Genomic DNA, 14,370 nt, shown 5'->3' with positions numbered 1-14,370 from the left:
CAGTGCAGACTCTCTTATTGTTCCTATTGTCTTGATTTTCCAGCAGGTCTAGACATTAGTAATGACACAGGAGGGGGTTCAGCGAACATTTTGAAAGAAAGGCTCCTTTTAAGATCTTACATCCTAATATTTTCCAGTCTTCACTGCTTTGGTGGTTCTAAAAAAAAGTACTAAATAAAAGGTAAAGTCACCCTTTTATAATAACTGTCACGAAGTAGCACATTCCATTATATTTATTGTCCAATAGAGATAATAGTAAATAAAATACACTCAAATAAAAGTTAAAATAAAAAAACATTTCGGATATTTACACGTTTATATCTGAACGTACATGAACTGAACTACTTGAGTAGGTTTTATTAAAACACTATATTTTGAGTATGACTGTTTTGTAGTATACACTACATTGCCAAAGCGCAGATGAAAGAACAATAACAAATGATAGTTCCGAAATAAGCAACTATGAATCTATGCTGAAAAGTGATGGAAATGTTTTGACGAGCCTCTTAAAGCTGTTAAAATGTGTCTGCTGCCATCTAGTGTTCATATTAGGAATGGAGTGTTTTTCTCGTATGAAGGGACACTAATTAAAAGGTTTGACTAGTCCTTCAGGCACGTTTGTGGTTGACCCAGGGCCTCATTAGAGGCTGTTTTGTCAGTTTGTTGCTGTGTGCTGATTGGCTGTTCAGTCTCGTGCTCTGAACTGTTTACAGATGAGCAGAAGCAGGTGATGCCAGTCTCACTTCCCCAGTCAACAGACAAAATATATACAGCATTTCTGTGTATAACAGACATACTGTGCACTCTCAAACTCCTCTTTAAATTTCTGTAAGGGAATGATTCTTACTTTTGCAACTGTTTTGTTTATTTAGAAAATGAGAACAGAAGAATGATCATATCAAAAAGATATATACAGACATATTTCACAAGATTTCTGTCAGTGATGTACTGTAAACCTTCATTAAAAAAATAACATATAACATATGCAAGCTGCAGAAATGTTCTGGACATTAAAACAAACGTAAAATTAAACACCTAGTACAGCTTTGGCATGTCTCAGTGTTGCTTTTTTCCTCTGCAAATCCTGTTCCTCTTTCTCCAGGTCTGGAAACACCAAGAACAAAGTCATTCTGATGAAACGGTGCCTTTTAAGTCCTCATAATAATTCTCCTTTCTAATATATCATTAGAAGGCACAAAAAAGTACTCCTTTATCTATTCAAATGATAGTATAGAAGGGCTTAAATAATGTAACAAATAGATTTAGGTGGTTGCAATGAAATTCTGTACCTTGTTCCAGCTGAGAAACAATGCAGGGCAGCTGTCCAGATACCCCCAATACTTTGAGAGCAACATCATATTCTGTGGAAGCATAGCCATTAGTCTTTCAGTTGTATAAACAAAAAAACCAGCATTTTTTGAGGGTTATAGAACATAACAGGGATATTTCAGGTTCAATACGAGGTAAGCTCAGTTGATAGCGTTTGTGACAATTTAACTGTATGATTATAGATCACTGTGGAAACCAGTTTTCGCCATTCTGACTTTTTTCTCACAACTGCAAGTTTACAGCTCACAATTTTGACTTTTTTCTCTCAATTCGGACTTTTTTTCTCGCAAATGCAAGTTTATATCTTGCAATTCTGACTTTTTTTTCTCACAATTCTGATTTTTTACTTGCAACTGTGAGTTTATCTCACAATTCTGACTTTTTTTTCATAATTCTGACTTTTTTCTCGCAAATGCAAGTTTATATCGCACAATCCTGATTTTTTTCTCACAATTCTGACTTTTTTTCTCACAAATGCAAGTTTATATCTTGCAATTCTGACTTTTTTTTCTCACAATTCTGATTTTTTACTTGGAACTGCGAGTTTACATCTCACAATTCTGACTTTTTTCTTACAATTCTGACTCTTTTTCTCGCAAATGCAAGTTTATATCTTGCAATTATGACTTTTTTTCACAATTTTGATTTTTTACTTGCAACTGCGAGTTTATATCTCGCAATTCTGACTTTTTTTTTCATAATTCTGACTTTTTTCTCGCAAATGCAAGTTTATATCTTGCAATTATGACTTTTTTTCACAATTTTGATTTTTTACTTATAAGCACTTATAAGTTTATATCTCACAATCCTGATTTTTTTCTCACAATTCTGACTCTTTTTCTCGCAAATGCAAGTTTATATCTTGCAAATCTGGCTTTTTTCTCACAATTCAGATTTTTTACTTGCAACTGCGGGGTTATCTCACAATTCTGACTTTTTTTTTTCATAATTCTGACTTTTTTCTCACAATTCTGTCTTTTCCCCGCAAATGCAAGTTTATATCTCCCAATTCTGACTTTTTTTCTTTGCAACTGCAAGTTTATATCTCAATTCTGACTTTTCTCACAATTCTGTCTTTTTTTCTCACAAATACAAGTTTATATCTCATAATTCAGACTTTTTTCCTCACAATTCTGACTTTTTTTCCTCACAAATGCAAGTTTATATCTCACAATTCTGACTTTTTCTTTGCAGTTGTGAAAAATGGTCATAATTGTGCGATAAAAACGTACAATTCTGACTTTTTTTCTTGCAAATGCAAGTTCGTATCTCGTAATTCTTTTTTTTGTGAAATTTAAACTCGCATACTATGTCCAGTGATTATGTCCATGGATTGGTCTCTCTTATTTTTCTAAACTTCATCTTTAACTTGTATTGAACCCAGAATATTTCACAAAACTCATCTGAACCAAGACTGTTCTCACCTTGCTGGCTGGCTTCCTTTGACTGCACTCTTTCTCCTACGCTGTTCAGCTGAGACACAAGATCTGAGAAGATTTCTTTAGTCCACCCGACCTCATTACATCTGGACCAAAATAGGGCAGCACTGGACTGGAAGTTCATTGTGTTACTCACATCAGAAGCATCTGCTGCAACGGGACAGCCTGGTGATGTAGAAACCCCTGCTGGAAGAGAAAGCACTGGTAGCCACTCAGATTTGAAGTCAGATGCTGAGCTATTATTCTCATGTTGACAAATAAACAAATATTAAGATCTCTGAATTAACACTTTTTGTAACTGAATTGGGTTACTGAGTATTACTGCAGTACTATAATAAGCTATAATAAATTGTATTAGCAGTTACCAGAATCTAAGACAACAGGTGACTCCCTCCCCTGTGATGACCTGAAAAAGTGCAAACAGAAGATCATCTGAAATAATCACACTGTAATTAATAATGTGACAATGTTCTGTGATTAATCCAGTTCAGATGAGGATCCACACACTGCACACTTACCCTGTAGATGAATTAGAATCTCTCTATTATTAAATAAAGAAAAGGCAAGGACAGGAAATTACATCCAAAATTTCACAATGTAATCAAAATTAATGTGATATTTATGTCTTTATTTCAGAAAAGTGCAGTGATGTTTTAAGACAAAAGTAATTTGGTAAGGTAAAAGTCAATGTATATGTTTATGAAGAGGCTGTAAGCGTGTGTGTGTGTGTATGCTGACCCTTTCAGGCCTTTTCAGGTCAGGTCTTTTACCGCCTGCCGATCCTTGTAAACAAAAACAAGTTCCTTACAAATTTAATACAATTACCAAAAAAAAAAAATCTGAATTTAAAATCCAAACACTTACTTGGTTTTTTGGATTCTGGATCATGTAATTTACAGAACAGTCTAAAAGGGAAACATTAATTGGGTTATTTTACTATATCTAAAACATAAATTGATAAAAGATTCTTTCATCTTACACATATCTGCCTTTAGAAGGGTCTTCAGTGGTTCTGGCATGACCCTCAATGGCGCAGGGATAATGGTACGAGCGTTTACAACGCCTTACATCACATCCTGCTGTGGCACCGATCTTTTTACAGAGGTGGCAAGACTAAATAAACACACAGGAGTTATGTATCCACAAAGAAACAACACTAGAATATGATGACCGTTTGGTCACAGTTTACATTTAATGTACAGAAGTATTTATGCTGAAGTATAATACTGTACTATGCTGAACAATACAAGTAACCATTGCAATCAAAATGATTGGAGACTAATAATTTACAAAAATAATACAAATTAAAAGTGACAATATAATGCTTTAGAGTTAAATAATTTTTTGTAGTATAGCTGTCATAATTATTCAAACCCTATGCAACATTTCTATGGTACATAAACTTTCGTAACATGACATAAAACACTCCTAATATTTAAATTATTTGACACTTAAGCTGTATAATTACAGTTTATTAATATCTATTGTAGTCATTAAGATACTGTGTATGGACATTGTGTTATGCAATGTATTACACAATATATTTTGAGAAAAAATATTAACTAGTTAAAAAATTTTAATTAATGTATTGTGCATATGCTTTTGCAATGATATTTACTAGTCTTCTTCCTCTCTTCAGCTCTTTCTTTACATCTTCTACTTCAAACCCAAACAGGTCGTCAAAGATGGGCGACTTCTTACAGTAGATCCCTGATGCAAACAACTGAGGACACAATAAAATGAACACATTGCAAGCATTACAAATTACATATACAGTATATGGAAATTCTTCATTGACTTATTATCATATATATATATAAACATATTAACCTAACCCAAACCAAACTATGAGTAACAGTCAGCGAACAGCACTTATAATTCACCAGTACATTTCTGTAACGGACGCGATATAAAAACATATACTTACTAAACAGTTCCGGTGTGCGGAGATGCTCCCTTTAGACGAGAGAGGCCCGGTGATTTTAGTTTCGTCTGATTTCTTGCAAAGTGCACAAATAATTTTATAGTGAGATCCCGATGCCATGTCGAACTTGATGACATTCAAAGATGATTCACGTTTTCATTGCATCGTTCCTTCAGTGGCATTAAGTTTCGATTTCATTTTGATGCGTAGAAGGCGCGCTCTTAAAAAGGATGTGTTGAAAACACCACAACCTGAGTTATTTTTTTAAATACGCCTGTTTCTAGATAAGGACAGCACATTCTGTGTTACTTTTAATTTAACCATGTGCTATTCCTGCTAATTTTCTACATACTAATGTGTTATGGTTACACTTGTCAAGAACTCGGATGCATTTTCTACTCGGACTTGACTCCGACTATGGATGGGTCAAAATATTTGATATTCGCAATACTTTGCAAACACAAAAAGTTCTTCATATTACATTGTAGATTCGTCAGTTGGATGGTTACTTTTGGCACTAACTTTTTGTTTTTGGCGGGTTAGTATGACCCCTGCTGGTAGATGGTTGTTTCTAAAAAGCATTTTCTCCATTGACAGCCATTTAAAACGAGCTGCATGCTCTTACAAAAAAAGCATTTTTGTCACACTTCCATTCAGATGAAAGAGAGGCAAGATACTAAGAACAACATTTTGTAAAAAAATGTTTCTTGCTGTTGCAGCTGTTTGTTTATTTTTAAAAAATGAGAACAGAAGAATGATCATAATAAAGTGACATTTCCAGACATATTTCTCGAGATTTCCGTCACCGATGTACTGTAAACTTGCATTTAAAAAACAACAACATATGACAAGCAAACTGCAGAAATGTTTTGTATGTTAAAAAAAGATTAATTGATAATAATGATAAAACGTCTCAGCTCTTCTATTAAACACCTAGCACAGCTTTGGCATCTCTCAGTGCTGCTCTTTTCCTCTGCAAATCTCGTTCCTGTTTCTCCAGGTCTGGAAACACAAAAAACAAAGTCATTCTGATGAAACAGTGCCATTTAAGTCCCCATAATAATTCTCCTTTCTAATATACATTCTCATATATCATTACAAGGCACAAAGATTTAATCCTTTATCCATTTAAATAATAAGTATAGAAGGGCTTAAATAATGTAGCAATTTAGATTTAGGTGGTTACAATGAAATTATGTACCTTGTTCCAGCTGAGTAACAATGCAGGGTAGTCGTCCAGATACCTCCAAAACTTTGAGAGCAACATCATAGTCTGTGGAATATTTCATAGCCATTAGTCTTTCAGTTGTATGTAAAAACCCAGCATTTAATTGAGGGTTTCAGGTTCAATACGAGGTAATCTCAGTTGATGATGTTTGTGACAATATAACAATTTACTGATTATAGATCAGTATGGAAGCCTGTTTCTGACACTGAATAAAAAAACAAAGAAATGTTACTCTGACTTTTTATCTCACAATTCTGACTTTTTGTCCTCAGAACTGAGGTATAAGCTAGAAAGTTATAAAGTTCCATTTTAAGGAAAAAAAAATTATATGAGTGGTATGTTCCCAGATTTGAGAGTTTATATCTCACAATTATGACTTAACTCACAATTCTAAAAATTGCAATTCTGAGAAAGTAACAACTGCGAAATATTAACTCAATTTTGAGAAAAAAGTCAGAATTGTGAGTTTACATCTTGGAATTCTGACTTTATTTCTTTCAATTCTGACTTTATAACATGCAATTGCAAGTTTATATCATGCAATTCTGACTTAATTTCTCAGAATTGCGAGTTTATGTACCACAGTTCTGAGAAAGAAGTCAGAATTGTGAGATAAAAAGTCACAACTACCTTTTTTAATTTTTTTATTCAATGGCAGAAATGGGTTTCCACAGATCAGTGATCAATACATACACACCTTGCTGGCTGGCTTTCTGTGACTGTACTCTTTCTCCTAGGCTGTTCAGCTGAGACACAAGATCTGAGAAGATTTTTTTAGTCCACCCGGCCTCATTACATCTGGTCCAAAATATGGTGGCACTGGACTCAGAGTTCGCTGTGCTACTCACATCAGAAGCATCTGCTGCAGCAGGACGACCTGGTGATGAAGAAATCCCTGCTCGAGAAGAAAGTACTGGTAGCCGTTCAGATTTGAGGGGAGATGCTGAGATTGTTTGTACTGCAGATGTTGACACTGCTGGAACGTCTGCAGTGGGGCTTGAATGCTGAGGTGACCCGGGCTGATCTGAGGGACCATCGATGAAATAGTCCAGGGTATGTGTAGAGTACATGGTACCTGGTGAGACTGGGTCAGTGGTTTGAGCTCTAGGCGATGGTGTTTCCTTATGTTCAGGGGTGGTGACAGACCCAGGTGAGGTGCACACAGCTGCTGGGGCTGCACGCACAGGTGAAGAAGTTTCTAGACTATGCTCTGAAACACAGAGAGACGGAGTGTGTTTTTAAAAAACTATTTCGGCAGATTTACGACTCACTGAAATGACAGCAGCAAGACAAAAGAAGAGGGATGAACACACCTGATTCTGCTGAGGGTCCAGAGTCCATAATAACGGTACATGGAACAGTGATACGGTAGGTTTTTGATGTTAACAAACTCTGAGATTCGTCCTGAGACAGAGAACAACGTGAGCAAGTACACTGCTAGCTGCAGGCAAGTTATGAGTGAATAAATATCATACACAATTCAAAATTTTGAGTCAGAAAGGTTTTTTTTTTTTTTTTTTAAAGAAATTAATTATTCTATTCATCAAGGATGCATCAAATTGAACATAAAAGACAGGAAAGACATTTGTAATGTCACAGAAGACTTCTCTTTCAAATAGATACTGAAAACTGGAGTAATGGCTGCTGAAAATTTTATTTTCACCTTACAAGAACAAATTACATTACATAATCTATTACAATAGCAAACAGTTATTTTAAACTGTAATAATATTTCACAATTTTACTGCATTTGTGATTGCATAAATATAGCCTTGGTGAGCATAAAAGACTTATTTTAGAAACATTAACTTTTGAACATTAACTAACATGCACTGAATGGCAATTAACCTTATTGTACTAAATTGTTCTATAAAAAAAAAATGTTTTTTTTGTCACTTTTGGTGGCAGTTTTGCCCAAGAGGCCTGGTTAATTTGTTCCTCTGCAATTAATGTTCTGGCTTTACAGTTTGTTACAATTCCTAGCTATGGAAAAGTTTTCCAAAAAGGTATAGGGGAGCGTTGTTTCATTTAAAGATCATCCTCAAGTCTTGGATCTTTCTTGCCATGTATCAGACTGATATGTATGTAGCAAACAATGCCTTTGTCCTCAAATGCCATGGGCCTTCTGTTTTTTTTTTGCAATTAAAAAATATCAGTAAATACATCTGCTTGTTTACGGTGTGACATGAGAGTGATGTGTTGTGTACAGACAGACTCACTGAATCAATGTCGGTGTCATCATCAGCTTCTGAAAATAATGAGATTGTTTCTTTACAGCAAGGAATAATAAATTATACTTCTCACTATTATTATTATTTATTTATTTAAAAAAAATACAAACACATTTGTACCTGTGGTTGATGGATTGAGTTTTTCACATGGCCTGCAAACAAAGGAAAAAACTCAGGGAAGCTTCTTACATAATTTTACTATTGTAAGTTTTTGCTAAAATAGCATGGTATATGATGGTATTTTTGTATTTGTATTGATTTCAGAATGATTCAAAATCCTAAACATACCTTGTTTTTTCAGGCACAGGAGTGGACTGCTGTTAAACGTGAACAGAGAAACACAAGACTCATGTCAGATCTTTAAAGGACAGGTTCCCTTCCAGAATAAAAATTTCCTCCAAAAATGTCATCCAAGATGTTCATGTCTTTCTGTCTTCAGTCAAAACTGAATTAAAGTTTTTGAGAAAAACATTCCAGGATTTTTCTTCATTAAGTGGACTTCAATGGGAGCCAACAGGTTAAAGGTCCAAATTGCAGTTTCAATGCAGGTTCAAAGGGCTCTACACGATCCCAGCCAAGGAATAATAGTCTTATCTAGCAAAACAATCTGTCACTGTCTAAAACAAACAAACAAACCTATATATATCTTTTAACCACAAACGCTCATCATGGACTAGCTCTGCGATGCTCATGTACATCTTCACGCATCACATGATCATGTTGAAAAGGTGGTTAGTTGTTTGACTGTGTAGTTCGGTTCAAAAAGGTTGGGTTGAGCGAAAAAACTCTCATCTCATTTTCTTCTCCAACTCCAAAATCGTCCGACATCGTTGTTTTCTTTACACATTCAGAACTTCCACCTACATTACGCATGACCTTTTCAACATGACTATGTAATATGTGAGGTCGGGCTGATGCAAGACGAGAATTTATGGTTAAAAAGTTTAAGTTTTTATTCTTTTGAAAAAAACACTATTTAAGAAACTGCTAAATAAGAAAATATTCCTCAGCTGGGATTGTGTAGAGCCCATTGAAGCTGCATTAAAACTGCAATTTGGACCTTCAATCCGTTGGCTCTCATTGAAGTCCACTATATAGAGAAAAAAAATCGATTTTCCCCTAAAAAAGCCTTAATTTCTTTCTGACTGAAGACTGACTGAAGCATCTTGGATGACATGGAGGTGAGTAAATTATCAGGAAACTTTATTCTGGAAGTGAACTTCTCCTTAAAGGGTCAATTCCTCAAAAATTTTAGTTTTTTTTTTTTTTGCATTCACTCACCCTCATGTCTTTCTAAACCTGTATGACCGACTTTCTTCAGTGCAGCTAAATAAAATAATGAAAAAATGTCACTGGGTCAAGTCTTGCTTTGAAAGCCAATACAGGCACACAAGACTGAAACAACGTGAGGGTGAGTAAATGATGACAGAATTGAACTTTTTTCAGAATTTGAACTGTTTCTTCTAATTTGGACTGAACATATGGACACATAAAGTCCAATTTTATGATAAGAGACTCACATTGGGCTGTTTTGGAAGCACAGAGTCCTCCGCATCTGACACTGCTGGAGCTACTACACGGTCAGTTCTCGTGGGGCTTTCATCATCTAAAACAAAGAGATACATTATTCAAATTGTTTTGATTTTAATGACTTCTTTTATGCAGCCCTAATAATATCTAAAATTTCCCATTTTGACAGAGAAATAAAACAAAATATATAATAAACACCTGAATCTAGAACGCGCTTAATTTTTTTCCTTCTGGGCGTTTCCACTTCTGGCGATCTAAAAGAAAACAAAACACAGAATCACATTACAATAACGCTGTGATTACTAACAGGAAAATATTCTGTTTTCTACAGACTACTCACTGTTTTGGTGAATCAAATATCCTCTGTTATTAAATAAGATAAAAAAAGACAAAATTAGAATAAGCTGTAATTTTAACCAGTGTTATTAATAAGTTTGTCTATTTGTCTTCTAAACACATTCTGACACTTCTAATCCTTTCTTAGCATAATGCAAGTAAAATGACCATCTGTGAATACAATTCTGTACAATTCTCATCTTTGAGATAATAAAAAATGATTTTTAGCTATTAAAAAGTTAAACTTTGTTACGAAGTGATATTTAGTGATAATAGTACAGAGCAGTTTTAGTCTGTTTTCTAGACAATGATGATTGTACTGAGGAAAACATCAAGGGTCCATTTTAACGCATAGTCTGAAGCGCATGGCGCAGATGAATCCAAACTTAGGGTGTGTCTGAATCCACTTTCGCTAGTTTAACAATGGAAAAAAGGATGGCGCGCCAGGTGCGAAGTCAAAAAGGGTTGCACCTATTCTCTTAATGAGTCATGGGAGTGTTTTGGGTGTAATGTGCAATAAACCAATCAGAGCCTCGTCTCCCATTTCTTCCCAGTTGTGCTTGCACCATGGGAGATTCACTATTTGCAATCTTTTACATTGTAATCCCTCATTTTTAATTAAAATCTTCAGTTATAATTTTAGTTGGTCAATGGCGCAATTGTTTTCAGTTGTATTCAGCAACACGCCAACAGTGCACCTGAACACACCTCATTTTCAGACCATCATGCCCATGGGCGAAGAGATGGGCACAAGTGCATTTGCTATTTAAACAACGTGGTACTGGACGTGAAAAAGATCGGGCTTAAACTAGAAAAAAAAACACTTGCATCACACCTGGCATATGATAGGGCCCAAGTGTCGTTATGTTGAGCTGTAGAGAAAGAGAGAGTGTGTATGTGCCTACTGACCTTGCCATGCAATTCTCCTGGATTGTCTGCTGATCCACCAGCCTTCTGAGCAGATGTTAAGTTTAATGAACCTAAACAAACACAAAAGCATTTCATACTGGAAATTCGTCTATACAGATGGACTCAATAAGCTATCAGTATCATCAATTTAGCTCCTGAAAATCATGTGAGTTTGTTTCTTTACAGTAACCTTTACTTTCACACAGTGTTCATTTGTACCTCTGGTTGATGGACTGGGCTCTGCACATGGCCTGTAAATAGACAGAGATACTTGTTCAAGGAACTTAGACAAGAATTATTGTCAGTACAAAAATGGATGGTGATAGTCTTTATCACATCTCATCCTAGTATATGTTTCATGCTGGATACTATCTGCAGATTAATAAAGCTCAGCATACCTTTTACTTTCAGGATAAGGAGTTGACTGCTAAAAAAATTTAAAAGAGAAAAAAACAACAATATTACTGACAACTTTAAAATAGTTTAAAATGTTTACAAGATGATTTGTCTTTATGAAGGAGAACATGTGGTCTCATTTAATCATTTGAAACAAAAGTATAACTTGCCGAATAATGACTTTTGGAAATACCTGCAATTAAGACATTGTCTCCTTGCAACCATTAAAAATGGCCCTGACCCACCAACGGATATACAGCACATCTTTACCACAATTAGTCATTAAAAAGGAGGTTGCTCAGTTTTCTATGCCTTAATCAGAGATGTTAATGCACCTAATGAAAGTGGACTTAAATTGGCATGGGAAAGAGATCTGGGGGAAACAATCAAGGATGAAATCTGGAAGCAGGTTGTATCCAAATGGCATACCTGTGTTCGTGAAATTCAATCCAAACTGACAGACTATAAAATTTTAAACAGGTGTTACTGGACTCCAAGCAGGATGGCTAGACTTAAATTAAGAGACGATGACCTATGCTGGCGATGTAAAACTGATACTGGTACTATGGTTCATATGCTGTATGAATGTGATATGGTTAAAGAACTGTGGGAAAAGATTGTACATTTTGTTAATAACACTTTCAGCATAACACTACACAAGAACCCTGCTCTCTGTATGTTGGGGATTTTACCGGAAGATGCATGCCTCTCCCGGCAACAAAGGCAATGGTGCCGTCTTGCTTTGGTGTCTGGATGTAGAGTCATTCTGAGACATTGGAAATCTGTTACGCCCTCCTCGTTTAATGAATGGCTAGAACTCATGTCCAATGTGACTATTGTAAAATGTAATTTTCATATGTCATACTGTCATATGTCTGACTGTTATTGTTAAGTATTGTATTAAGCCAGTTTTGTTACTGTCAATTGTTTAAATTCAGTTTGGACTGTTTTATTGTGTTCAAAAAAGCAAAAAAAAACAAACAAAAAAAAACAAGATGATTTGTAATTGGAGACATTCACATGATGCATCAAGACTGACATGATTATATAATGAAAACTCACATTGTTCTGATTTGGAGGTGTACAGTCCTCTATTTCTGACTTTACTGGAGCATCCATACATTCAATGTCTTCATCATCTATGATAAAATCATTATATTCATTATTAATGTTTTACATTTCCATTACAATCTCTGTCATCAGCATGCTAAAAACCAGCTATTACTCTCATGTTGACAAATAAACAAATATAAAGATCTTTGAATAAACACTACTGACTTTTTTAACTCAATTGGATTACTGAGTATTACTGCAGTACTGTGTAATATAAAGCTATAATAAAATGTATTAACAATTACCAGAATCTAAGACAATGGGTGACCCCATCTTCTCTGACGACCTGAAAAAGTGCAAACAGAAGATCATCTAAAATAATCACACTGTAATTAATAATGTGACAATGTCCTGTGATTAATCCAGTTCATGAGGATCCACACACTGCACACTTACCCTGTAGATGAATTAGAATCTCTCTATTATTAAATAAAGAAAAAGAAAGAAGGAAATCATATCCAGACTTTTACAATGTAATCAAAATTAATGTGATATTTTTATGTCTTTATTTCAGAATAGTACAGTGATGTTTTAAGACAAACCCTGGTAAAAGTCAATGTATGTTTATGAAGAGGCTTTTGTGTGCCAGGTATGCTGACCCTTTTCAGGTCATTTCAGGCCTTCGACCATCTAAACAAAAACACTAACTCAGAAAACAAAATCAAATTTGTAAACTTACAAATTTGCATCACTGATACAAATACAATTGCAAAATACAAAACAAAATACAAAAATCAGAATTTCTAAATTTAAAATCGAAACACTTACTTGGTTTTTTGGATTCTGGATCATGTAATTTACAGAACAGTCTAAAAGGAAACATTAATTAGGTTTTTATACTACATCTAAAACATAAATTGATAAAAGATTCTTTCATCTTACACATATCTGCCTTTAGAAGAGTCTTCAATGGATATAGCATCATCCTCAATGGCGCAGGGATAATGGTACGAGCGTTTACACTTTGTTTCTTCACATCCCGCTGTGGCACCAGATTTTTTTAAATAAACACAGCAGTTATGCATCCACAGGCAAGACTAAATAAACACACAGGAGTTATGTATCTAAACAAAGAAACAACACTCAAAAATCAATGAGACTGTAATAATTTACAAAAGCAATAAAAATTAAAAGTGACAATGTAATGTTTTTGAGTTAAATGATTTTTTGTAATATAGATGTCATAATTATTCAAACCCTATGCAACAGTGCTGTTTTTAACTCATATTGGTACTGTACAGAGTTTAGGAACATGATACATTAAACACTCATAATATTTAAATTATTTTACACTTTAGCTGCATAATTACAGTTTATTTATAGTTATCTTTAAAGTTTTGTGTATGGACACTGTGTTTTGTATTACACAACACGTTTTGAGACAAATATTAACCAGTTAAAATGAATTATATTGTAAAGGCAGTTAATGTGCGTTTGCATATGCTTTTCCAATGATATTTACTAGTCTTCTTCCTCTCTTCAGCTCTTTCTTTACATCTTCTACTTCAAACCCAAACAGGTCGTCAAAGATGGGCGAATTCTGACAGTAGATCCCTGATGCAAACAACTGAGGACACAATAAAATGAACACAAACATTACAAGTTATATATAGATAGAAATTCTTCATTCAGTTGTCTAGATAAAGGTGAAACACTTATTAACATAACCAACCAAACTGAGTAACAGTCAGCGAACAGCACTAATGATGGACTACTACAGCGCATTTCTGCAAATATAAAAACATATTTACCAAACAGTTCTGGTGTGCGGAGATGCTTTCCTTTGGATGAAAGAGGTCCGGTGATTTTCAGTTTCGTCTGATTTTCGCAAAGTGCACAAATAATTTTTTATTGACTTTGACCCGGATCCCATGTCGAACTCTGCTTGATGATATTCAAAGACGATTCACGTTTCCATCGAAAAGTTTCTTTCAG

The 14,370-nt window shown here is 34.7% G+C and overlaps 1 protein-coding gene and 1 pseudogene across 2 annotated transcripts; both read right to left on the bottom strand.

The window, feature by feature from the left end:
• Nucleotides 1-857: 857 nt before the first annotated feature.
• On the bottom strand, nt 858-5,289 carry LOC127170760 (PHD finger protein 11-like). Of its 2 annotated transcripts, none has more exons than XM_051118980.1 (10): nt 4,696-5,289; nt 4,387-4,491; nt 3,748-3,881; nt 3,633-3,673; nt 3,507-3,550; nt 3,287-3,309; nt 3,134-3,174; nt 2,754-2,951; nt 1,290-1,361; nt 858-1,104 (listed from the first exon to the last, which is right to left on the bottom strand). In XM_051118980.1, the coding sequence occupies exons 1-10, from the start codon at nt 4,810-4,812 to the stop codon at nt 1,028-1,030; spliced, it is 852 nt and encodes a 283-aa protein (XP_050974937.1). In that variant the 5' UTR covers nt 4,813-5,289; the 3' UTR covers nt 858-1,027. The 2 variants fall into 2 exon arrangements, with proteins under 2 accessions (XP_050974937.1, XP_050974936.1); XM_051118979.1 differs by having other exon boundaries at nt 2,754-2,954; nt 4,696-5,288.
• Nucleotides 5,290-5,347: 58 nt separating this feature from the next.
• LOC127170846 (proteoglycan 4-like) lies at nt 5,348-14,277 on the bottom strand (annotated as a pseudogene).
• Between the last annotated feature and the right edge of the window lie 93 nt (nt 14,278-14,370).

This window comes from Labeo rohita, chromosome 9 (genome assembly GCF_022985175.1).
Source record: "Labeo rohita strain BAU-BD-2019 chromosome 9, IGBB_LRoh.1.0, whole genome shotgun sequence".
In the NCBI taxonomy this organism is placed as follows: Eukaryota; Metazoa; Chordata; class Actinopteri; order Cypriniformes; family Cyprinidae; genus Labeo; species Labeo rohita.
Note: the sequence above shows the minus strand (reverse complement) of the source record. Positions and strands in the feature narration are given on the sequence as shown.